This window comes from Loxodonta africana, chromosome 19 (genome assembly GCF_030014295.1).
Source record: "Loxodonta africana isolate mLoxAfr1 chromosome 19, mLoxAfr1.hap2, whole genome shotgun sequence".
NCBI lineage: Eukaryota > Metazoa > Chordata > Mammalia > Proboscidea > Elephantidae > Loxodonta > Loxodonta africana.
The window spans coordinates 26,836,363-26,862,741 of record NC_087360.1 but is presented as its reverse complement, the minus strand read 5'-3'; the positions used below and the strand labels follow the sequence as shown (position 1 = coordinate 26,862,741).

Genomic DNA, 26,379 nt, shown 5'->3' with positions numbered 1-26,379 from the left:
GTACATGCTAAGCACTTGATAAACATTTACTGAATGAACAAATTCAAGGAAGTCCCTATGTGGCCACCGCCTAGGTCAGCAGCTCATCAGAATTATCTCAGTGCCAGGCCTCACTCAAGAAAACATTCATTCCCTGGGAGAGTGGTATAAGCTCCAGGAGGCAGGGGCTCCATCAGCTGTTCACAGTTCTTCCCCAACACTGTGCTCAGTGCCTAGCTGGTACCAGGCTCGCATTAAAGACCCATGGGATGCACGCCAAAGCCTGGGACGCACTGACCTAGGATGGAGTTGCTCCTGACTGATCTGCTAACGTGGGCCACCCAGAAAGCTTTGGTGTCTTGAGGGAGGGGACAGCCCCGATGGCCCTAAGGGGTGTTCGGACCTCGGCCTGGATGGAACTGCAGCCCTCCCCAAAGCCTCTGCTCCGTAAGAGCCAGGAATCCTGCCCTCTTTGATTTGTTGTCAGGATTCAAGAATGCATGGAAAGACTGTCATTCTTTTCCCTCTCCAAGAAGCTTCCAAGCCCCAGCCCCAGCCCCCGCTTACCAAGGGATGCAAACTGCTTATGGAGGGCCAGGCGAGACTGCACCCTGGTCTTCAGCAGTTTCATGGTGGTCTCCATGTGGCTGGCACTCAGTGAGTGGTCTGCGATCACCGTATGCTGTGAATGACAGTGAATGGCACACACTGTTGACTGCTCTCCTCCCTTTCGTCAGGCACCACCACTCTCCTGGGACCTCCTACCTGTGGCAACCTGGACCGCCCACACCTTGAGAGGAGGCCTATGGGAACGGCAGGGTTGACCTGCTGTGACAGGCAGAGGCAGAGTCCCAGAAGGAGCACACAGCTGCTGTGTTAACAAGCGGCTGTTGCTACCTCCTGAGAAAAGGAAAGGTTCTGCTAAGGGGCCGGGTCCCCCTGGGGTTCTACTTACTCGTCACTTTTGGCGTCCTTGTACACGAGACCGATAGGCAGCTGAGCCTGGAACCAAGCTGCCCAGAGCAGGGACCCAATTTACTTTGATTTAGAGGGCTACCAGGCTCAGGGAGAATGCCAAAGCTACCTAAATATTTGTAGGCCTCAGACATTTTCGAGATGAGGTCCCCTGTGCCTCAAATTCTCTTGAGCTGATGGAGGACTGACCACACCCCCAAGGGAAAGCATTCTGCTGGTTCAAAGCCCCAAAAGGCCATCAGAGGCCTCTCTGGAGCCCACAGCAGGAGAGGAGGGGCAGCTCCTCAGCCAAGGAGACCAGGTACCTGTGGTTGCTCTTTGGGGAAGTGGAGGCCACCCAGCTTCTGAACCCACAGGTAGGGGTGACCCAGGTCAAGCACATAGTCTCTCAAAGTCAGGATGCTGCAGAAAGAAACAAAGGATAAAATGGCTTTATAAATCACGTCTGTTGTGGTCGCAGGAGACAGCTCTTCCCCTAGTCTCCATCTCCCACAAAAATCTGGTCCATGGGCTCAGTGAGCTCACAGCCCAGGCTGCCATCAACGCCTCTTCACTCCATCAGTTGCCTCCTGTGAATTCCATCTCTCTCACGGTCACTTATCGTTTTTCCCGCTTGCAGCCTTTAACTCACATGCAAATCTCAAATAAAAATGTAGGGCTTGATTTCTTCACTAATCTACCAATTTTTTAAATATTAAAAAATTTTTTTAATTCTCTGAGAATTAAAATATTGCACATTTTTATTGTATTTCGTGTTCTTACCATCTTCCCCTAGTTTTGACCCTGCCATCCACACCACGACCTCCCTCTGCCTTGTAAGCAGGAAGCGGCACATGTCCCTTCTCTCCACAAGACATTCCCTCCTACTCTGTGGACCTCCCACCCCTCAGGGAAGACTCTAACCCTAATAGGTCTGCAGCCTTGGGCCTAAGCCACCCAAGAAACTCAGAAGTGGAGAGGTTGGGATCCGAGGAAGCCTTGCTGACTCACCCAACTTTATCAAACTGATACTGATTGGCTGGATTCGGTGTTTTCTTTCCATGATCCCCAGGATACAAACAGCTTAGGACTGAGTCAGGAGACAGCAAGTCACTGGAAAGGGGAGAAGAGCCTGCAGTGAGAATGCCAGCCAACATCTTGCCTCAAGGTAGGACTTGGGCACCATTCACTGAATGCTTCCTGGGGGCCAGACCCTTTCTATGCTTGAGGTCACCGAATCCTCACAACCCTACGAGTAGGGAGTGTCATCACCTCCATTTTACAGAGGACAAACTCAAGGCTCTGAAAGACATGGCTTGCCCGAGATCACACTGCTAGTATGTAATGAAGCCAGGATTTGCACAGTCTAATCAAAAACAATACTCTTAACCACCTGATTTTTTTTTTTTTTTAAAACCTATCCCTTCAAGAATTACATGGGGGCCGAGGCCTTGCCAAAGGGGAGCACAGCTCAGTGACGCCGACAACAGATATAACTACAATTCTCACGGAAGCAGAATAAACTCCTTTCCACCCCAGAGGGAACGAGTGTGCTGCGCTGATGCTGTGTCTAGCTCGCTTTGGCCAAATCTCGTGCTAATCACAGAAAAATACCCCTTTATGCTCCTGGAAAAAGGAATCATCACATGTACTGGAGACAAGGTGACCTAGTGCTGTAAAGAGAGAGAGACAGTGACACCATAGCCACTCACCTGGAATGATTAGGACACAGTCTGTAAATTAATGTGACAAGCAGAGAAGAGATGGCTTTGCTCTGGCGCAGAAAAGAAAATACTCGCTTTATCACAAAGGATAAGTAAGACCCATTCTTTCCCTGAACCAACAGAGGGTTCTCATCATCTTTCCAAGGACAGTACCTGGAGCAACTTGGGAGGACCTGCTGATCTGCATCCCAGGAGCATTTTGGCCCCAGCATGCCTTTGGGGACTTAACATCAGGACAGTGGTGACTCTGGCTCTTCCCTAGCCTCTGTCTCACCTAGAGTCTCCCCGTGCCCCCAGGGGGTCTCTGCCTCCTTCACTGTCTCACATGGAGAAGAGAAGCTAGAAAAGTAAAAATTTTCAGACTTTTAACCAGTGTTTGGTGACCATCAGTGGTATAAAGAATTAACCAAAACAGAACATCTAAAACCACACATAAAATTCTTTGATTGACAAAAACTAATGGAAGAATCAAATCTTGACAAAACTTAGATCTATAACACATGGCTCAGGAAAACTGCATTTGGTAAAAATAATGGACATAAAAGGGGAAGCTATACATAAAATGGAAACCGTAGTGACATATTGGGTTAAGAGCTACGGTTGCTAACCAAAAGGTTGGCAGTTTAAATCTTCCAGGCGCTCCTTGGAAACCCTATTGGGCAGTTCTACTCTGTCCTATAGGGTAGCTATGAGTTGGGACAGACTCAAAGGCAATAGTTTTTTTTTTTGTATATATAAAACTCTAATACAAAAAAACTGTTCAATGAGTCAAATCTTTCTCATAAAATTTTAATGGAAAAGAAAAAAAAAAACTTAGTAAAATAAAAATGGAAATGATTAAAAATGGTTTAATGGCTTAATAAAAAATTAATGAATTAAATTGGACTCGAAGAAAGTAACTTTTAAGGAAAAGCCAGCAACATTGGTATGGTTCTGACTAAAATGTTTGCATTAAAAACACGAATACCCTAATGAATTAGTAGGTCCAAGTAAGTCACTAGTATCAAAGACAGTCTGTGCCTCCCGATGAAGTCCCCAACAACATCGATGATACAGCCTTGCCTCCTCTGCCTAAGATCAAAATAGAATCTGAGCAAGCCTCTAAATCTAGCTACTAATTTACAGAAAATCCAGGGGGAAAGAGTAACTTGTTAAATTGTACCACAGGGATACGATCATCAAAATCCACAGTTAGAAAACTCTATGGAGCAAACAGCCCACTTTCCTCAACAAATAAACAGCAAGGACAAAAAAGATGGTGGGAACATTCAGATGAAGTGAGTCTTGTTGGAGGCTCTACCCAAACGCAATCTATGAACCTTACAGAAATCCAAATTTGGAACACAAACTGTGAACAGAAAACAACAAAAAACATTTATGAGAAAATGTGAACCCTAACTGGATAGTTGATGACATTAAGAAATTACTGTGCTCTTGTGATTATGCTGGGGCGTCTTATGTTTTAGGGCACAATACCCATGATGGCTCCAATATGCCAGCAATCATGAGGATGACGAAGGACCACGGAATGTTTTGCTCTTTTGTACATAAGGTTGTTGTGAGTCAGAGTTGACTCCATCCATGTATACATCCATGTTTCCAAAAATTAGATAAATAAATAAAACCAGGCATTGGGCTGGTGTCCCTGTGGGGTTACAGCAATCTATACTTGAGCAAAGGCCTCTGGGCTGGGAGTTTGGGGCCTCAGATTCTACGCCCAGAGCTTCACTAATTGGGCCATATGCCCCCTGGGCCTCAGTTTCTCCATCTGTAAAACAGGTGGATGAGCTAGACAATACCTGAAGGCCCTTAAAGATCTAATCCTGGTTGTATGTCTCCTCCTTCTCTGGGGCCTTGAAAGCAGTATCGATCAGTGATTACACAGACCTGGCTGACTTTGAATCATCATTCGCCATTCACTACCTATGACCTCGGGGCAGTTCCTTAACTCTCCAGAGCCTCAGTTTCTTCACTCTGTAGAGTTACCATGAGAGTTAAATGTGTTGACAATGATAAACACAGCTCATGTGTACCAAGTGCTTCATCTGTGCTCAGCACTTGACCTGACTCTTCACAAGCACCCTGGAAGGAGATACTAGAAAACAGGCTCAGAGGCCAGGTAACCTGCCTAAAGTTACACACACAGCTCTAAGTAGCAGCAGTGGGATTTGCTCAGCTCTGTGAGCCCAAACGCATAACCAGTCTGCAGTGCTGCCTCTGTTGTAGCACATACAGGCTTAAGAAGGAGCTGGAGTTAAGGATGCAATACAGGGCAGCCTGTGGCACTGCTATTAGTGGATAGGGTATCTAAGAAGTGAGCAGGTAGAATGCTCATGGCAAGAATCTCCACTATGCCCATGGGCCCCAGAAACTGCTTCCTGGACTACAAGCAATGGCTGAGCAGTGTTAAGTGGGCACCCTGAAGAAGCCAGCCCTGGGCTCCCTCTGCTGGGGTCAGTTGGGAACTGCCTTTGGGTGGTCCAAGAACATGCTCAAGCACAGGGACGGGTCTACAGCCTGAAGAGGAGGGGAGCTCCGGGTGCAGGGTCTGAAACTTAGGGGACATCCCACCTTCAGGCAGCTGTGGGAAGATCCCTGCCCCACCAGCCACCAGATCTGTGCCTCCCTGAGCTGTAGTGGTTGCATCTTTCCACAGATGACATAGGGGCTCGGTAGGACCCTGTAGGTATAGTGCCGGGGGCAGGATTCTTGTGAGTGGAGGTTATTTCATCCCGGCCCTTCTGGCCCTCCCTTCCACCTGCCCTGGCTGTGCAACAAGACTATAGTAGTCAGGGGCTCCCTGGGGATGCTCAGCTGGTGGCTGTCATTACTGTGCCTCTGCTCACCTTCCTCAAAACCCCCACAGGGACCCACCACAGTCCCTCCTTCCACTACCCAGGTAACCTAGATTCAGCTGAGCTATTACAAAGCGAAAATCCCAGCACCTTGGGACAGAGAGAGAACAGGAAAAGAGCGACCTAAATTTGTCAACCTGATAATGTCTGCCAAATCTCCTTTTCACGTTCACACTTACTACTAGTTATAAAAAGCTGGTGCTCTGCCCTGCCTACTCATTTTGCAAATACTCTGTAGTCACCCTTATCATCTGTTGTGTAGTAACAGGACTTCACAAATTAAAGTCGGTGAGTGCTTTCTAAATACCAGTGAGGTACCAGGGCTTCTAGGCTCTGTGGACAGAGCCTCCTCAGAGCCAGTGAGGGAGCAGCCCAGCACTGAGGCTTTCACCACATCCCCCACTCCCTGCCCCACCCTGCAGCCCCTGACAATACCCGGCACTGATGGGGGTGATGAGCTCCGTTGCAGTTGTCACTTTGGCTTTTACGGTCATGATGTTGAGGTTCATGAGGTAGTAGAAGGTCAGGTGAAGCACACTGTCATCTGGGGGGTGGGGGAGAAAGATAATTTATGAGTAAACACTTAGACTGGAGTCAACAGTACTATAGAAAAAATGCAAATTCTTTGATACTCCCCCTCTAAGAGATAGAGCTTAATTCCCTCCCCTCGAGTATAGACTCGACTTAGCGAGTCTCTTCTAACAAACACAGTACAGAAAGGGAAAATGGTAATCTGAGAGTGGAGGAACCTGGCGGACTCCGCCTTCACCAAATGACAAGGTTAACATCACCAGTGATAAGACATATTGGTATCATGTACCTGATATGATGTGATGATGAATGCCACATCTACGGTCACCCACTGCCATCGAGTCGATTCTGACTCACAGCAACCCTACAGGACAGAGTAGAACTACCCAGTAGAGTTTCCAAGGAGCACCTGGTGGATTCGAACTGCCGACTTCTTGGTTAGCAGCCGTAGTACTTAACCACTATGCCACCAGGGTTTCCACATCTATGGCAGTATCCCCCAAAATCCAAAACCTGAGTCTAATCATGAAAAAACACCAGACAATTCCAAATTGAGAGACATTCTACAAAATACCTAAGCTTCATCTTCAAAAATGTCAAGTTCACGAAAGACAAAAAAACTGAGAGACTGTCACTCCCTGTACGAGACTAAGGAGCATGGCAACTGAATGCAATGTGGGACCTGGGCTGCATCCTGGAACAGAAAAAGGACATTAAAACTGGGGAAATCTGAACCAATTCTGTAGCTTAGTAGTACTGTACCAATGAAATTAACATTGGTTCTGACCATTGTTAATTGTGCTGTGGGTAAAGACGATGATAAGATTAGGGGGTGCCAGGTGAAGATTATATGGGTTACATGGAAACTCTCTATCATCTCTGCAACTCTTCTGTGAATCTAAAATTATCTCAAAATAAAAAGCTGAAAAAGAAAAGGCAAAGAGATCTACCCGTGTGTATAGCACATTTCCACTTGTGTAAAAAGTAAGTAGGGAACCCTGAATTTAAGTTAGAAACACTCATGTGTACAAACGCTGAAATTCATCAAGAAGAACCCATAAAGACAGAGCTGGAAATGAAAGAAGTAACCCTGAGTTTAACCCTGAAATCAAGCAACAAGTACTCCTTGTTCTGACCTTGAAAAAAAGCAAGAATTAACCATGAAAAAAACAAACCAGTAGGGAAAGGGATAAACACCCCCTCATAGAAAAATTTCTAAAGGCACAAAACATTACTAGGAAAAAATAAGAAACCTGTAACGATGGTTGTTCTTGGGGATAAGACTTAGAACTAAGAGTCTGGGAGTACAGAGTTTTTTAACTCTCACATTCCATTGCTGACTTTTATATGCCTGGGATGTTCTATCATGTACTGCTTTTTCTGTACACAGCCAGTTTCAAAACACACATATGTTCTCCACAGAATATAAAGCTCTACTTATATTTATTAAATCAATCGACTTACATTTATTGAATTCATCAAAACCTGTCCACTCTTGCTTGTTCTGTGTACCTGACTTGTCAAATTCAGAAAAAGGTGTCGTTTTACCAAGCTTCCCTTATGTGTCTAGAGTTTTGTTGCTATGTTGTTACAGTTATGGCTTATAAATAACTAAAACTTCATGCAAAACAAGGAGGAAAAGCAGAGAAGTTTGAAACAAATCCTTCCTTGGGCAAAGAGGCCTCCGGCTGGCCTGACCCCCTGCGCCTGCAGCTGGCCAGGCTCTCAGTGCTATGGAACCCCCCGGGCAAGGAGGGTGCTGGACTGGCTGTGGCACACCTTTGCACTTCAGGTCGAGCATGACAGACAGCGGGTGTCTCTTCAACATCTCTTTGCGCTTGTCATCCAGTTGAACTCCCAGCGTGGGTCGCCGGCGTTTCTAGACAAAGGAAGGGGCCCGAGCCAGTGAGCACTGGCCAAGGGACTCTCCCCTTCCCTGTCCCTATCCGCAGTGCCTCAGCACTACTGCCTGGGACCTGCTGCTTCAGCTCTCTGGGCTGCCAGACTCTCCAAGTCCTTTCTTTCAAACCTCTTCCCTTTTGCATCTTAGGGAAGTTGGCGGCCGCCAACAAGTAGACCCTGGTGCGGCTGCTTGGCGCCCCCACAAGAGAAAACAGCTCTCACCGTGGTCTGCTCCTCCTCAGCATCTGAGTCACTCTCGTCATCTGCAAGCACAGAGAGAAGGCAGCTAGGGATGAGGGGGCTCCAGAATGCTCCCCAACGCACCTAAACCCACAGGGCTTGAAGGGGCCCAGACACTGCTTCTCTTGTCAGCGGGCTTCTTTAGAATAAACAGTAAATTAATTCACTGTTTTTTATTCAGTACAGAAAACACAGTAATGCAAAAGAACAAAAATGAACGATAATCCTACCACCCCCGTTTTTGTTTTTTAAATATTTTACTGTGTTATCAGTGAAAGTTTACACAACAAATTAGGTTCCCATTTAACAACTACTACACAAGTTGCTCATGGACACTGGTTATATTTTTCACAATGTGTCAACATTCTCATTAATTCAATTCTGGATATTTTGTTTCCAGTAATCCGGTTTCCCTGTCCCCTTACTGTTCCATCTTCTATATATCCCTGTTTTTCTAAGAGGCTTTTTAATGTCATTTTTATGAGCTACAAACCATTAACAGTGGTGCTGGTGGCAATAGCAGTAACTCACATAACTTGAGGGGTTGCTATGTACCAAGGACGGTGCTAAGGCCCTTGTGTGCAACACATCATTCCATCCACGTAATGGTTCTACATGAGACATTACAATCCTCTTTTTACAGTTGAGTAAATTGAGAAGGAGGAATGGTAAATCCCTTCCCCAGGGTCTTGGAGCTACTGAGCAGCAGAGCTGAAATCCAAGGGCAGCATCTGACTCAAGGAACTGAGTGCCTCCCTGTCCACCCCAGAGCACTAAGATACTAAAGCCAAGCTTCCTACCAGGCAGAACCAGCACAGTCAATTTCCAAAGGACCAGCACCACCCTGGGGTGGTAACTTGGTTCCCCTAGAATGAGCTACACAAGACTCCTAGGGGAGTCACCTAAACCACCACATTACCTTGGGAGTCCTCGGGAGGCTTGAACAGGGCCTTGGCTTCGTCCACACTGCCTTCGATCGCCACAGACAATGTTTTATCTGGGGGCAAGAAAAAGCTTCGTAGGGAAAGCCACTGAGGGAAGGAGCTGAGCTACATACCCAGGCCAGCTCTGGGATCGGGTATCTACTGCTTTTGCCACAGTTCCTTATAGACTAGGGGTGGGAGGGCAAGCCCTTTTCTCCAGATGAAAAGGAACAAGGTAGGAAGCTTAAGTCTTTTTTCCATCATTTACTGAGAACAAACAACCCAGATTCCTGGACAGGCACTGCCTGAGACTTGTGGTAAACACCTCTCTTTTCAGGTTTATACCAAGGTACAAAAATTCAAACCTAGGGCCTAATACTACATGGAACTCTTCTGCTAGTTGTCTTAAAGGTTCTTACCCAGAAGCTCCTAGAAATGGTGCTCTCACCTGAGTGCTTGTTCACTACACCAAGCACCTGACTGGCACTGTCACATTTACCAGGGAGGTACCTGGACCCTGTAGACTAGCCCTCGGCCTGAGTCCCTGTCCCTCCAATTCCCAATCACACAACCTGGAAAAACATCACTGCTCTGAGCCTCAGTTTCCACTTCTATGAAATGGGGACTTGACCACAGTATCTTCCCTATTGGGCAGGGAAGACTGAATGAGCTGACGCTCTTAATTCTAATTTATAAAATTATTTTAAAACAATCTTTAGTCTTCGCAATAACGTCGTAAGAATGATACTACTATTACAGCCATTTTATAGATAAGAAAGTCAAGGCTTGGAGAAGTTAGATATTATAGCCAGGAAGCACATAAACTGGAATTCAAGACCAGGTCTGTTCAACTTGAGCCGGTCCTCTAAAGCATTAAGCTAACTGGCCTGTTCATGCACCAGGCCTGATACCACAGAGAATTAACACCTTGGGCTTGCCCTTCCTGCCCTTGTGGAACTTTGTGGGTCTAGCTTGGTGAGGTCAGACTGGCCACTTTCCCTCCCTATTCCATTCATAAGGGTACTAAGAATCACAAGAGCCTGAAATGGTTTGTCCAACTTCACTAAGAAGGGATGGCAAACTTCCCCCAAGTGGCAGGCCACTGAGATAATATTCCCAGGTGGTTGACTGCTCCTTTTCCCTGACAACCCTTCATGAGCCATCAAACCCCACACCAAACAAGCTGTTGACTCCATCCCCAAATGGCAAATGGTGCACTATGTTGTTGAGTAGTTTAATCCTGGAATTCTACAGTAAAATGGGATAGGAAACCCACTGATTTTAAACACAAAAGAAAATAAAATTACTCACCCTGCCTAGGGGGCTGGGAGGAGGATTTCATGTGAGCTGATGATGGAAAGAAGACGGAGAACAAAGGGAAGGGAGAGGGCCGGAAGGACCAGGAAGACACAAGAAGAGAGACGGTAATGTGTTGGGTGTCAGGGCTGGGGGGAGAGGCATGCGCTGTGCAATGGCTGTCCATCCAATGAGGCAGGGAGAAAAGTTTAGGTGCTGGGTGAAAGCTGCATTAGGGCAACAGCCAGGGTCTCCAAAAACTTCTCAAAGCCCCGGCAGAGTCATGGGCATCCCTCAAGCTTATTGAGGACACACCCTTTAATTTGGCGATTCACCATAACAGCATGCAGCCTGTTTGGGGGCATGGAGAAAGCCTGGGAGAGCAGGCCAGGACCTGTGGTCACCAAGTCCTCTTTCTGAAGCTGAGCAAGAGGTGGTGATCCACCTGCAAGGAGTGCCTGATGGGGTGAACACAGCAGCCACCTGGGAGCCTGGACAGGCTGCCTGGGCTCTGTACCCAACGGCTATCTGGCCAGGCTCATGAAAGACTCAAAGCCATCCATCCCGAAATGCCAGCCTCAGGCTAGCTGGTCAAGGCAGCCATGCTGGGCGGTGCACAGGGGAGGCAGTGACTGTCACCTGCAGGCAGCGGAGCAGGGCCAGGAGTGCTCCTCAGCAGGCAGGGCTTCCAAAGGACTCATGGGCTATGCAGCTGCTCCCATAGCCTCTCTTTCTTGCCCAGCACCCATACTCACCACAGGCCTGCCCATACGCAGTGGCCTGTACAAAGAGAACGTAGAGAGGAGGTGGCAGATGTCTGGCTGTCTCGTATTGCTTGTGGGCCTGGTCGAATGGCATGAACAGGTACTCCTGCACCGGGAGGGATGCCTGTATGCAACAAAAGGATTTTTGTTTTTCCTTTTTCAGGTGATCCACATATGCTCATATGGCCACTTAGTTACTGTATATAGTTTACTTATAACAGTGACACATCGTAAACTAATAGAATAACAAACAAAGGTCAATATAAAAAAACAATTTTTTTTTTAATACAGTAAAACCTGTGAAAGCTGGAACCTATCTAGGACGGAAACCTGTCAGAGAAGGAAATTCAAAATTTTTCCACTAAAACAAACAATAGAAAAGTGGTAAGACTGCATCTTGTCAAAGGTAGACAACATACGCAACTCAGAAAAACAAGGCAGTCCTGTCGAGTTCCGGCTCTCACAGGTTTCACTGTACTAGCAAGAAACAGTAAGAAGAGGAAAGTATAAAAAGAAACCACTTCCAATAGCACTCAAGAAAATATCAAATACCTAAGAATAAATATAGATCTAAATAAATGAAGATATATGTTACATGTTAATGTTTTAGAAGACTGGACGTTGTCAGAGTAACAATTTTCCCCCAAATTGGTCTACAGATTCAATGCAATTCCAACAGAAATCCCAGTGGGAAAGAATAAACAAGCTGAGCACAAAATTTATATGTAAATGCAAAGGACCAAGAATAACTAAGATAATCCTGAGAAACAAAGCTGCAGGACTTACACTACTGGGTGTTGAGACTTCTGATAAAGCTACAGGAATTGTACCAGGATACACAAATAGGTCACTAAGATCTATATATTATGGCAAATGGGGCCCTACAGAACAACGGAGAAAGAACGTTTTTTTCCCAATAGATGGGTACGCTGAATAAGAAAAAAAAAGATATCTTCACCCTTATCTCACACTGTACACAAAAATCACTCCCAGGTGGAATGTAAATCTAAATGTAAATGGTAAACAATAAAGCTTCTATCAGAAAACACAGGAGAATATCTCCATTACCTGGGGATACAGAAAGATTTCTTAGACTGGACATAAACGAACTATTTTTAAAGGGAAGGGCTGATCACTAGACCACATGAAAATTAAGGACTTCCATTCATCAAAAGACACAATTACAAGAGTGAAAACGTAAGTCACAGAATGGGAAACGATAGCTGCAAAAGATTCATCTCCAAAATATATGGAGAACTCAAAGTAACCCAACAGGAAAATGGGCAAAAGGCTCGAACAGGCCCTTCACAAAAAAGGTTATCCAAAATGCCAGTAAGTATACAAAAGGCGTTCAATGTCATTGGTCTTCAGGGAAATAAAAATTAAAACCAAAATGTGATACTTTCCAGAATGGCTAAAATTAGGAAGCCTGAAATATCAACTGGTGACAAGGATTTGGAGCAACTAGCACTCTCATATAGTGCTGGTGGGAATGTAAATTGGTACATCACTTCCGAAAACTGTTTACCAGTGTCCACTAACGCTAAATATACGTGCATGTGATGACCCAGCAATATCATTAATGAGTATGCATCCAACAGAATGTGTACACATGTGCACCAAAGGACAAGTATGACAACGTTCATAGCAGCACTACTGATAACAGCCCCAAACTGGAAACGACCAAAATCGAACACAGCAACGAAATAAATGACTCCCGGTACTGGCAACAACATAGATGAATCTCACAAACATAATGCTGAGCGAAAAAAGCCAGACACAAAAAAGTATATATACCAGATGAGTCCTTTTATATGAAGTCTGAAAAAAGGCAAAACCAGCCTACGAGGTTACAAGTCAAGTTAACCCAAGGAGTAACCATTGTGACTGGGAGAAGATACAAGAGGCTTCTGGAAAGGGGATAATGTTCTCTTTCTTGATCTGGGTGCCAGCTACATAGGTGTGTTTACTTACTCATTAAGTTGCACATTTACAAGTTGCACATTTTTCTGTATATATATATTTTATTTCAACATATACACATGGTTTTAAAAAGTTATACTGAAGTCTATTAAGTCAAAACTCCTAGTTTCCAGCCCCAGATGGAATTGTTAATGGTTTGGTATGAATACAGGCTTTTCTTAGCATACCTGTGACTTACACATGTACGTATCCATATAGATACTTTGTAAATAAAGTACACAAAGGAGATCATACCATATGTTTGTTCTACAACTTGCATTTTTTCTTTAATAACATGATAGATCTTTTTTCCGTCCAGTTATTATTCCTATCAGTGGCACTGTTACAGATTGTGTCTCCCAAAATATATGTCAACTTGGCTAAGTTACGATTCCCAGTATTGTGGGATTGTTCACCATTTTGTCATCTGATGTGATTTTTCTATGTGTTGTAAATCCTACCTCTATGATGTTCATGAGGCAGGATTAGAGGCAGTTATGTTAATGAGGGAGAACTCAATCTGCTAGGTTAGGTTGTGCCTTAAGTCAATCTCTTCTGAGATATAAAAGAGAAGCCAGCAGAGAGACAAGGGAACCTCATACCACCAAGAAAGCAATGCCAAGAGCAGGGTGCATCCTTTGGACCTGAGGTTCCTGCGCTAAGAAGTTCCGAGACCAGGGGAGGATTGATGACAAGGACCTTCCTCCAGAGCTGACAGAGAGAGAAAGCCATCCCCTGGAGCTGGCGCCCTGAATTCAGACTTCCAGCCTACGAGACTGTGAGAGAATAAATCTCTGTTTGTTAAAGCCAGAGGCTTGTGGTATTTCCATTACAGCAGCACTACATAACTAAGAGAGGCATGATGTCCCATACTTCCATCACAGCTACGAGGCTGTAAAACCCACTACCATCGAGTTGATTCCAACTCATAGCAACCCTACAGGTCAGAGTAGAACTGCCCCATAAGGTTTCCAAGGCTGTAATCTTTACGGAAGCAGACTGCCACATCTTTCTCCCACAGAGTGGCTGGTGGGTTTAAGTCACCAACCTTTTTGTTAGTAGCTGAAAGCTTAACCACTGTGCAACCAGGGTTACAATAACTTATTTAAACTGTACCCTATTTAAGAACATTAGAGAGTTCCCAGGAACAGGAGAAAACTGAACAATGCTGAGACTTGGTGTTAAGCATGATCAAAACAATAGACTTTCAGTTTTTATTTTTGTCCCCTTATGAAGTGCTAGTGGAGACTATTTCTGTTAACCCTAATTCTATCCCTAGAGTTGAAGGGAGAAAATGTAGATCTTGCCAAATCCTACAATTTTTCAAGGGTCCTGTGTTAGAAAATTCCTCCAAATAAGCCATTTATCCTGCTTCATGAAACTATAAGAATGTAGACCAAATCTGGCTTCATAAAGCAAACAAAAATCTGGTCACCTATATAGAAGGACATCAGATTTTATGGGTAAAGTAGGGACTTCCCCCTCTAAGGTATCTAATGCCTTTCAAATGTGATTAAATATCTGAATATTTGAATATTCGAATATCAGAGTGAGTGGATCTGCTGAAGGGGGCCTCACAGATGTCCACAGGAAGGTTGCCTGAAGTCTGCTGAGCTGGTGACAGCACACAGGTGGTAAACTAACACAGTCTGAGTATTTTACCTGGGAAGGCTAGGCGAAGAAATCACTCCAGATAAGTGGGTGTGTGTGTTCCTGAGCCCATCCAGCCAGCTTCTTCCACCTAGCACATGCCTTTACTGTACCACCTGAGCAGGACTGTAGATAAGACCTCTTTGCATTATACTGTAATACTGATTAGGGTGACAAAACCAGCAAGACCTGAATGGTGATATGGTCTCTGGCAGCATCTGGTCAGCGAAGTTTCATGGAGTGGTGAAGACAAACCAAAAGGGTGGCAGGGCCTCACCTGCATGATGCTGTTGAGGCGAGGCTGGAGGCTGCTCAGGTACTCCTTCTTCACCTCAATCTCCTTGAGGATCTTCTCCTTGTTGGACAGACTCTCTCTGTACTTCTCTGCCAGCCTGTTGGGGGACGACAGAGCACTGTCACCAACGCTCCCCAGGGATACCCAGACATGTCTGTTCATTGTCAGGCCCCACCTAATAGCAGCAGCCATGATTAACTGTTAATGTTTACTGGGTACTTACTAACATGCAAGTTTTTTGGTGAGCTCTTTATAAGCATTAGTACATTAGATCTTTATAAAAACCCTGGAAGGTGGGGACATTTCTTATGCCTAAAGGAGGAAACTAAGGCTGAGGGAAGTAGGTAACTTGTCCAAGATCACCCAGGAAATGTAAATAGTAATACTAATAGTAAATGTAGAACTGAGCTTTGAATCTGGCCTGACTCCTGAGCCTCTGCTGCAACCACTACAGGTATCCCTATACCTTCTGCTCCACGATTTGCCTCAGATGCTAGACCAAACAGTTCACAAATATATGGACCTAGTAACCACACGGCCCAAACAAAGCCTATAGACTGGCCTGAGTGAGGTGGGGCGGGCATATATACCAGTCCAGGGCCACTGAGATGTGACACTCACAGCTCAGCCTGTGCCAAGGGCAAGTGTTGGACTGGATAGGGGAGAGACAGGCCAACACCATCTGCTAAAAAACTAACACCAATTCCCTAAGAACTAGACTCAATGCTTATTTAATTCATAACACGGACCAAAAGCACAGAATACATTCTCTAACAGAATAAGGCAAGGTATAAAAAAAGCTGCTCCTCCAATGTAAAACAGAGCAGACATGTCACTAAAAGCCCTGAAATTCTTGTACGAAAATGAAAGGGGAAAGTCAGTATAAATGGAAGAAATGCAATCATGAAAAGTCCAGTATGAGGAAAAAAAAAAAAAAAAAACTACACTATAAAAAAATATTCTTAGAAAAATCTAGGTTAAATTACATACTATAGACATTCTACTACAGTTAGTAAATAAAGTCTTATATATAAAACCTTGCCTTGAAGATTTATGATGGCAAAAAACCAAAAACAACCAAAAAATCCAATAGGACAATGAATGATTATGTGAATTACAATTTATCTATGCAATGGAGTACCTATCATCTTCTAAAATAATGTTTGCAAAACTTTATAATTCCTCAGGGATATGCTTATATCCCCAACACAAAATTAGATTTATGGTACAAAAGAATTTAGGTCTCAGACATTAAGATTTTAAAGGAAAAAAGTCATTCAACTTTCTGTTAACAGCTGTAAGCAATTTCAGTCCCACGCTTGATAAGGTTGGTCAAGTCTGAACCAGATCACAACCTGGGACTCGGTCTTCCGACTATCCTGCTGGTCCCACGGTGCTTTGCCCTTTGATCCTGGGTCATGATAAAGTACATTCCTGCCATGATTATGCGTCCACAGGTTGCCAAGGCCAGGAAGGAGAAATACTACCTTTTCCGCTGCTCCAGCTCCCAGTCCAGACGTGCAAGGGTTTGCTGGTGAGGATCTCCCATGGTGACTTCAGGCTTGCTGATAACTGGAGGAGCCTCCTTATAAAACTCCTCTAAACTGACCAGATCAATTTCTTCATGCTTTGACCTGCAGGCAAAAACCAGTTGTCAAGCTGCCGTTCTCAGGAACTCAAACTGTGGCTTAAGTGAGCCCATGGTGCCCTCCATTTATCCCCACTCGGCCCTGACCTACAACTACCCGGGATCCTAGAATTCAGTCTCGTCGACAAATGCTCACGAGTGGATGTTTCTGCATGAAGGGTGGAAGCTGGGAACGTGCCACAGGATTCTTACCCATGCTGTCCAACCTTCCGTGAATTAGCTAAGGACCTGGAAGGAGTCCTCGTCAAAGTTATAGACATCTCCAAGCTAAGCAGGAGAGCTGATAAGCCAAGAGAGTCAAATAAAAACACTACAACCTAGGCCTAGACTGTAAGGATGAAACCAAGAGATTTAACAGGAATAAACATAAAAGTCTGCACTTAAGTTCAAAACATTAACTGTATAAGCATGGGATGGGGAAGACCCATCATGGCAGAAACAGATGTGAAAAAGATCCAGAGGCTTTCACTGTTGTATCCATAGTGACACATGATTATAAAAGAAAAAAAAAACCAATCATCTTAGCTGCATTAACATAGTAGAGTGCTCAGGTTGGATCAAACGACAGTAATAACAGCAGCAGCTATTAAGCACAGTGTATGCGGTCCTCGGAGCCCTGGTGGTGCAATGGTTAAGCACTCAGCTGCTAATTTAAAGATTGGCAGTTCAAACCCATCAGAGCCTCCTCTGAAGAAAAGGCCTGGTGATCTGCTCCTGTAAAGATTTTGGCCTAGGAAGCCCTATGGGGCAGTTCTACTCTGTCCTATAGGGTCACTATGAGTCGGAATCAGCTCGACAGCACACAACAACGTGCTGTCGTCACCTCATTTAATTCTCACAACTCTGTGAGGTAGGGATTTTTGTCTCTGTTTTTCAAATGAGACACAGGCTTCAAGAGGCTGGGCCACTTGCCCAAGGTGACAGAAGCCAGTGAGTGGCAGAGCTGGGATTTGAAGCCAGGCTCTCTGACTCCAGGGCCCATGCCCCTTCCACGTGGTCACCTGCCTTGCCACTGGCCCCATGTCCATGGTATTCTGGATCTGTTAGCTTCCAACTGAAGCAATGGGTACAGGTCTGGGCATCCCATTCTTTTTATTTATTTTTATAACTCTTTAAGTTGAAATCATTTGACTCACAAGAAATTGCAAAAATAGTACAGAGTTTCCATATGCCCTTTTCCAGGTTCCCCCAATGAAAGTCTCTTATAAACCACAGGACACTATTAAAACCAGGAAACTGACACTGGCAAGACAGTACTAACTCAGGTACAGACCTTGTTCTGATTTTACTTCTTTTAGTATTTAAGTATCTATTAGGCGATACATTGTGGAGGAGATGAACATGCCTCTCAAAAATCACTGTCGTCATTACGGAAAACAAGCTGAACCCAACCTAACATGGCCCCCATTATCCCAAGTTTATTACAAAATAAGCCTGACTCCTTTCAGTTTGCACAAACAGGTCTGCTCAAGAAGGAACCATTCCCCTTCCCTTCCCCTGAATCCTCCTCCCTCCTTCTCATCTCTGTAGTATCAGCTTTTCTCCAAGAGGCATCACATTTTAAGAGGGACGCTGACAAACTGTAGTTTGTTCACCTGAAGGCAGCGAAGCAGCAAAAAGGTGAGGTTCTAAAGAATAAACTGCAGTTGTAAAAATGAACTGCTGGGACTTTAGAGAGGAAAACTCTGTCAAAAGGTTAAAAGGCTATGACTGGAAGTGAGCTGTCCCCATTCAGCATGCTAGGAAATCAAACTGGTAAGGTAAAGTCCCTGCTGGGGAGAGAGAACTGCTTTTATCAGGTACAGAGTTGAAAAAGCCAAAGAGTCAAACAGGCTTCTGAGGTCATCTGTCCAGCCTAAAACAATTGCTTCTGATTTTTATCTGTCTTTCTTCCAGATTCTTCAGTCTCTCAAGCTCATCAGATTTCTTTTTAAAGAGGACGGCTGACACTAAGCAAAACTCAGTTTACCAACAGACCATCTGTGCCAAAGCCCTGTCCTCCCAAACTCACTTAAATTCCAGGCATTTGGTGATTTCCTTCTGAAGGTGCATCACCTCATACAACAGGTTCTGCAACTGCAGGTGATAGGCATCTACTTTCTGCTTTGCCTGAAAAGAGGACAAGGTCAGAGGTAAGGAGGGCAAGTCAGAAATAGGGCAGCAAACCCAGGGAAGGGGTAAAATGGACAAAGAAGAGGGTGGACGAAGGGCAGGAGGACAGTCAAACCTCTCAACTCCTACCTCGTGGGTCTGATCTCTTCCTTTCTTCAACCTGATGTGAGCTAACCGGTTAAGCTTCTTGAGAGTCATGAAATGTACACAGCTCTGGATCCGCCGTTCTTCGATCTCAACTGCCTGTGGGCAGAGAAAACCGGGCAAGACCTCTGGCAACAGGTGCTGGGGCCAGCCTGCTTTATTCCCTCACTGCTGACCCACGCAGGGGCAAAAACAGACACTGGAGGGAGCTCAGAAACATGAGAAATGTCAGAGGGAAATGGAAGAATGACTGGATAAGGTTCCTAAGTAAAAAAGCAATTTCTGCTTGGACTAAACTAACAAGAATCGAATATGGAGCAAGTACAGTCAATACACAATTAATACCTGCCTCTAGACATTCTAGTCAATTGGGCTAAGATTGGTTTTGGTGCATCTGTTCTACCTCCTAGTTCCTAGTAGTGCCTCGGTTCTTAAAAGCTTGCATGCAGCCACCTAAGGTACAATTGGTCTCTATTTGCTGGGAACATCAGAGAAAGAAGGAGAGTCAGGAATCAGTGGAGGAAACGGAATTTGTGTCCAACTGCCTCCGTGAACAACTGTCTCCTTTGACATGAGACCAGAAGAACTGGATAGTAACCAGCTACCACTGATGAGCATTTAGATAAAGAATTCTACAGAGAACCCTGATCAAAAGGGGGGAAATGAGGAACAGAATTTCAAATTCTCATGGAATCCTGACTTTCTGGAGCCACTGAGGCCAAATGATGCAGCAAAACCATTACCCTGAGGAAATCTTTAAACCTTGAATTGAAACTGTCCCCTAAAGTCATCTTTGAACCAAATAATTTAGCCTAATTAGAAAAGAATGTTTGCATTATACTCTTTTAAAGAATTATCTACATGTCATCAAATTGACAACAGCAACTTGAAAGGATACGTGAGAAATTTAGGAGGGCGGTGAGTTTGTGTTAATGATAGTAGAACAGTTTGGAAAAGGTTGTCAAGAAAGATGGCACAGCTTGAAGAATGTAACCAACGTCATTGAATTACACACAAAGAAATTGTTGCAGCGGTGTACATTTTGTTGTGTATATTTTCACAAAAAAAAACAAAAAATTGTCCCTGGGGATTTTGTATAGAGATCCTAACAACAATGACATCATGAATAAAATTTGATGCCTGTAAATGGCATTAGAGAATAATTTAAATGAAAATAACAATGAGAGTGCCACAGGTTGGCTACAATAAAATAGATTCGATGTGATAACCTTCACAGTATTGGACAGCATGAGCACAAATTAGTGAGATTCCTGGAAAACAACCGGATTCATCATTTTAAAACTTATCCATCTGGTTTTTAGCCACAGTTTTTTTCTCTGCCCTTAAAGCCATTTAATAACAATTTCATTTTTGGTCTGTTGTTTATCTGTATGTATCAATTCTTATAATGAGAATCCCTGGTGACACAGTGGTTAAGCGCTCAGCTGCTAACCACAAGGTCACCGATTCTAACCCACTAATCACTCCGCACAAGAAAGATGCAGCAGCCTGCTTCTGTAAAGATTACGGCTTTGGAAACTCTATGAGGCAGTTCTACTCTGTCCTATAGGGTCGCCCTGAGTTGGAATCGACTTGATGACAACACATTTTTTCGGTTTGGTATTCTTAAAACATCGAGGAAATTTATATCTACCATCATTTCTCAACACGTAGCAAAAAGCCTGGCAGTTAATAAATATTAGTTGGATGAATTATCAGATTATATTTATGGGAAAAAATAAATAACTGTGCTTTCATTACAATAATCGGTAATTGGGTAGTGATAAGACATTTCAACAATAGGTAGGTCTCTGGAGCCTCAGGGCTCCAACCACCTGATTATGGCCAGTACAGAAGAGCAAGATGAGGCGGGCCCTGGTGACTATAAAAACTTCTTGAGCCGACAACGTCTAGTTCCATCTATGCAGACTCACCAGGTTCATGGCCACCCAGTCCCACTCCTTACCATGTCCTTGCCTCCCCTGCTCTTCAGGTCCTGGATCTCAGCCATGAGCCTCTGTAGCTCCTGGCACGTGTACTTGTACAGCTCATAGTCTCTGCCAGGGTCCCGCAGGTCCACCTCCGCCTCCTCACTGTAGTATTTACCTTCCTGTGGAGACAAGGAGAGAGGTCCTGGGTGGGGCGGGGTGAGAGTCTCTCTGTCAGGACCAGAGACAGTTAGCTGATATCGCTTGTTACATAAGAACAGTAACTATGAAGCCCCAAATCAGATCTCCAAAGGATCTGGTCCTCAAGTCAAATGTTTTTCTTCTTTTCAGAACGGGAACTTTTTTATCCTTTCTGATTACAAAGCTAATGCATGCTTGGTGTCAAAGATTCAGAACTTAGAGGAGCATCAAAAAGAAAATGAAAAATTCCCTGTAACCTCGTAGCCTGAAACAACTCTATTATTAACATTGTGAGCTAAATATACATTTTATTTTTAAGCACAATGGGATCATATTGTCTATGCTGGTTACTATGATTTTCCATCCCAATAAATACAAATTTCCACCAAAATAGCTACATGATATTGTTAAGCCAGAATTCATCTAAACAAATTCCTACTGATGGGTGCTTAGGTTGTCAAATCAAGTTTTAGCAGAGGCTGAAGTATCTCCCAGCCTCCACAAACAGAGTACATGAGCCTTAAGCAAGAGCCAGAATCAACGGCTAAAAAGGATAAGCCTCTGCATTTAAGCTTAATTTCCTAAATCTGAGGAAAGCACCACTTTTTATTTAAATGTATGCTGGTATATTTCCCTGCTCTAGTTAAAAACAAAACAAACACCCAATCAAAACAGCTAAAATCCTAAGTTAGCTTGAGAAGAGCCCGATGACACGGGCTCTCAGATCAGAGAACAGGTTCTGTGGGCAGATGATTCTGGTACTCTCAGTAGCAAACCCAGGTACGTAACATCTCTGAAGCCCCAGTGGTGTGCTGTAGGTGGACTGTCTTCTTCGGACCATCAGGAAAACCAGAGACACACACTGTACTGGAATACGTTCTCTGTTCATGCACTGTTGTTGTTGTTGTTGGGTTATGCTGGGACAATTCTAACTCACAGCGACCCCACGTGACAGAATAGAACTGCCCCAGAGGGTATTTTTGGCTGTGATCTCTACAGGAGCAGATCGCCAGGTCCTTCTCCTGTGAAGCCACTGGGTGCGTTCGAACCACCAATCGTTTAGTTAACAGCTGAGTGCTTAACCCTACAACAACAGGGCTCCTTGTTCAGTTGTTAATTGTGTCTAATATAAGCTTGTTATTCAGTTCTTGGAATGCTGCACCTAAAGCTGATGTAGACACTTCAGGTTTTGTAGTGCCAAGGGAATTTCAGTCCCCTGGCCAAGCAGAGGGAAACCCTGGTGGCATGGTGGTTAAGAGCTATGGCTGCTAACCAAAAGGTCAGCAGTTCGAATCCACCAGGTGCTCCTTGGAAGCCCTATGGGGCAGTTCTACTCTGTCCTTTAGGGTCGCTATGAGTCAGAATCGACTCGACAGCAACCGGTTCGGTTCGGCCAAGCAGAGGCCACCTGGGAAGCTGTCACCGGCTAAGGGCAACCCTGAACTGCCCCCAAACCCACAGCTGGGGGCTTGGCCACAAGCTGCAATTTCTCAGTGGCACAGGAACCCTGGTTGATCTTACCTGCTCAGTATCAGATCTATTTCGCTTCCCTTCAGCTGGGGCTCCATCACTTCGGATCACTTTGGGCTTCCGTTTTTTGCTTGATTCTGATGACATGGTTGTTCAGCAAGGTCAGGTAGAAACAGTAGAGAACTGTTAAGGGGAGAAAGCTTGTGAGATTTTCTGGAATCGGACTGAAGATTTTTCTTAAGTCAGAAAATTGAAGTCTAACTAGCAGTCTGCCACTTGCAGACTTGGTAACTCAAGAAAAGTTACTTAACTCTCCAAAGCCTGTTTCCTCATCTGTAAAACAAGGGGAGCATCCCTCATCCTGTCCAAAATGAACTCATCTTCTCCACCTCCACCTTCTTTAAATGCACAACGACCCATCCTACTGCCCAAACTGACCTCAAAATCAACTTCAATCATTCCCTCCCCTATATCCACAACCTGCTCACACTCTCTCTACAGAAGTGTCCCTTCATTCAGGTGTTCACCCAGTGATCCCAGGCATCATGTTATCTTCTTCATCTCAACACTCTAGGTCAGGCCCTCTGTATTCCTCTCCGGAACCACTGTAACAGCCTCCCGTCTTGTCCGACACTGTGGTCTAAATTCTTTCTTTAAAAAAAACCAACTTGATGTTTCTCTGTTTCAAAACCTTTGCTAGCCCTTCACAATGCACCATATGAAGTCCATATTTGCTGACCTGGTATAAAGACACTTCATGGTCTGTCCCCAACCCAATATCCCAACCACATTTCTTTCATTCCTATTCTTCATCCCCCTCAGACCTCTACTTCCAGGTGTAAGTACACACACCATTCCTGATTCCCAATACACTCCACATTCTTTCCCTTGCCTGCAGTAACCGTTTTCCTTTCCACCTCTGTATCCTTCAAGACAAAACAATGCTCACTTGCTCTAGGAAGCCTACTACTAGACCTCCCGAAGGCCTTCCCTCCTTTGAGTTCTCTAGACACACCATTAAGTAATTGGAAACCCTGGTGGCATAGTGGTTAACTGCTAATCAAAGGTCTGCAGTTCAAATCCACCAGGCACTCCTTGGAAACCATATGGGGCAGTTCTACTCTGTCCTATAAGGTCACTATGAGTTGGAATCGACTTGATGGCAAAAGGTTTGGTATGGTTTATTAGATAGTTTACCCCTTTGAACCATTTACCTGTCTTCCCCACCTGGACTATGAGCTCTGCCCTCTCTCCCATGAGCCTGGCAAAGTGTTCTATAAAAGCTGGCTAAATTGGCATCCAAACTCCTCAGCTTGGTATATTAACCCATCCCCAATACTACTGATTGATTACTGTATGCTGAATCTTGATCTAAGCACTTTCTGGGTATGTTCTAATTTGATCCTCACAATAAACGCTTGAGATAAGAACTAATATTATCCCCATTTTACAGATGAGAAAATGGAGGCTCAGAAAAGTGAATGACTTGCCCAAGGTTACAAAGCTTGGGTCCATTCAATGACACATTATTGTTCTCCCCAGTCTTGCCACCATCCTCATCTAGTGATGCCATTAATTCCCTGGTTGACCCTGAAATTTAAGAGAATGACCCTACAATTCATGGGGCTCTAGGATCACAAAGCATCCTTACTTCAGCCACTTCTGGTCATCTCCACAGCCCCAAGATCAGTAGCACTGTCCCTGTCCCAACAGATCTGTTATCAACACTTACTGAGGGAGCCAGTAAGTCAGTCAGAAAGTTCTGAGTTGGCATCTCCACTCTATTAGTTTATGGCTACCAAAGTTAAGTGCTAAACATTTAACTTGCCTTGGGTTTTCAAATGAGAATAACAGTGCCTTCCTTAAGGGGGTACTGGAGCTGAAGATGAGCTGGGGCTGGAGATGTGATTTTAAATGGTGAATGGGTGATCTTAAACAAGGCTAAACACCTAGGGAGAAAGTTAATCCCTTTTCAATTGTTTTTCAAACATTCCAATTACTTCATGGAAAACATCTAAGTTCACCTAGTTTGTCTTTAACATCTATGAATGCTAATATTCACTTGTGAATAAAGGGCTCTTTTCAGGAACCTTAGACAACAAAATCTAGTCAGAGCTTATTAACAGTGATCTGCTTTCATACATCAGGTTTTAGCATTACCATCCACATACAACAAGTGAGAGCAGTTTTGATTTATAGTAGCAAAGTCTCCTTTTAAAATAAATTTAAGTTTAAAAAAAGACTCAACTAAAACTGTAGTAAGGAATCTATGGATGATAAGTTGTTTTGACAAAACCCCAAAAGGTGACACCCACACCCAAAAGGCTGAATCCCGACTTTGACAACACTGGTAAAATGTGCCCTACAGGTATGAAAAAAAAATTTTTTTTTGTATGAGTGCTCAACAAATGCGAACTGTTACCTCCATCACCGTCGTCGTCACTACCAAGGCCCTGAGGAGCCTGCAGTGAACGTATTTATCACCGTCTTAATCATCATTGAATATACTATGTATGGACTGCCAAAAGAATGAACAAATCTGTCTTGGAAGAAGTACAACCCGTACAATCCTTAGAAGCAGGGATGGCGAGACTGCGTCTTACATATTTCGGACATGTTGTCAGGAGGGTTCAGTCCCCGGAGAAGGATATCATGCTTGGTAAAGCAAAGGATCACCGAAAAAGAGAAAGACCCTCAAAGAGATGGACTGACACAATGGCTGCAACAATAGACTCAAGCGAACAACGATTTTAAGGATGGCGCAGGGCCGGGCAGTGTTTCGTTCTGTGGTACAAAAGGTCGCTATGAGCTGGAACCGACTCGACGGCATCTGACAACAACAAACACCATTAGGCTACAACATGGACTCTGAGAATCATGCAGCGAACATTTACAGATGCGGAAACTAAGCGCGAGGTACCTAGTGGGGAGGGTGGAGAGCCCGGGTCACACCAGCCCCGCGGCGCCCTTCGGACCAGCGACGTTTCTGTTCGGGAACACGTGGCTCCGCCCTCCGCTCCGCGCGCGCCCTGCCGACCCGGCTTCCTCCACACCTCACGGTGTCGCGAACCTGCCCCCGGTAACGAGCCACTTCCGGCGGTGACCATAGAGAAACGGAAGGAAGGAACGGCCGGCCGGAAGCGAGGCGTGGAAGCCGGAAGCGAAGCGCAGAGCCTCCCAGCGACCGCCGGCGTGTAGCGCTGACAGCGTCTGAGCTGGGCAGCAGCGGAAGGTGGTTGCGCCTCGGTTGTCAGCGAGGCTCTCAGCGGGCCAACACCTCCCCACCCCAACGCTTTCCTCTAAGACTGGGAAACTGGAGCCGTTACGGCAAAAACTTCCGGGCTTCGTGCACTCTCCCCAGGGCCTAAAAGTGGTGCCCAGCAAGTAGTGGGTGCTTCGCAAGTGTCTGTTGAGTGAATAAAGTTGTTACGCTGAAGATCACACTAGAACGAGGTAGTGATAAGATTTAGACCCCAGTGGATTTGCCTTCAAAACATGCTGTCACATTCAGGGCCCCAAGGCACACAGCGAAGGCATTAGCCCCATTTTACACTTGTTTTTTCACAGGTACATCACTAGTTTCCCCATTTTTAGGGCCAATTTACCTAGGATAGTCACAGCTCTAACGCAGTATTTGACAGCTTCAAGTGATTCCTAGCCCTGGCATGAAATATCCTGAATTTTTAATGTAAATCCTACTTATCTGGGGCTAGAAACGCCCATGTCCTGAATCAGTACATGGCCATTTCTTTCTCCTATCCCTGGGTGAGGCTGAAAATGGCCCCCCACCTGATAGTGGCT

At 44.8% G+C, this 26,379-nt stretch overlaps 1 protein-coding gene across 2 annotated transcripts in view; it reads right to left on the bottom strand.

Annotated features, from left to right (window-relative positions):
- The window catches only part of THOC5 (THO complex subunit 5), a 33,277-nt gene extending 7,614 nt beyond the window's left edge, over positions 1–25,663 (bottom strand). The window contains exons 1-16 of one of the 2 annotated variants that reach the window (XM_010598754.3): positions 25,499–25,663; positions 22,630–22,761; positions 20,946–21,089; positions 18,965–19,078; positions 18,735–18,832; positions 16,563–16,709; positions 15,058–15,172; positions 11,160–11,292; positions 10,420–10,455; positions 9,105–9,182; positions 8,168–8,208; positions 7,823–7,922; positions 5,948–6,056; positions 1,945–2,046; positions 1,260–1,356; positions 547–661 (exon numbers count right to left, since the gene is read on the bottom strand). In XM_010598754.3, coding sequence (XP_010597056.1) covers positions 547–661; positions 1,260–1,356; positions 1,945–2,046; positions 5,948–6,056; positions 7,823–7,922; positions 8,168–8,208; positions 9,105–9,182; positions 10,420–10,455; positions 11,160–11,292; positions 15,058–15,172; positions 16,563–16,709; positions 18,735–18,832; positions 18,965–19,078; positions 20,946–21,089; positions 22,630–22,725 — 1,525 coding nt within the window. In that variant the 5' untranslated portion in view covers positions 22,726–22,761; positions 25,499–25,663. The remainder of the gene's footprint in view (positions 1–546; positions 662–1,259; positions 1,357–1,944; positions 2,047–5,947; positions 6,057–7,822; positions 7,923–8,167; positions 8,209–9,104; positions 9,183–10,419; positions 10,456–11,159; positions 11,293–15,057; positions 15,173–16,562; positions 16,710–18,734; positions 18,833–18,964; positions 19,079–20,945; positions 21,090–22,629; positions 22,762–25,498) is intronic. The other variant, XM_003419079.4, reaches the window with a different exon arrangement.
- Positions 25,664–26,379: the final 716 nt, after the last annotated feature.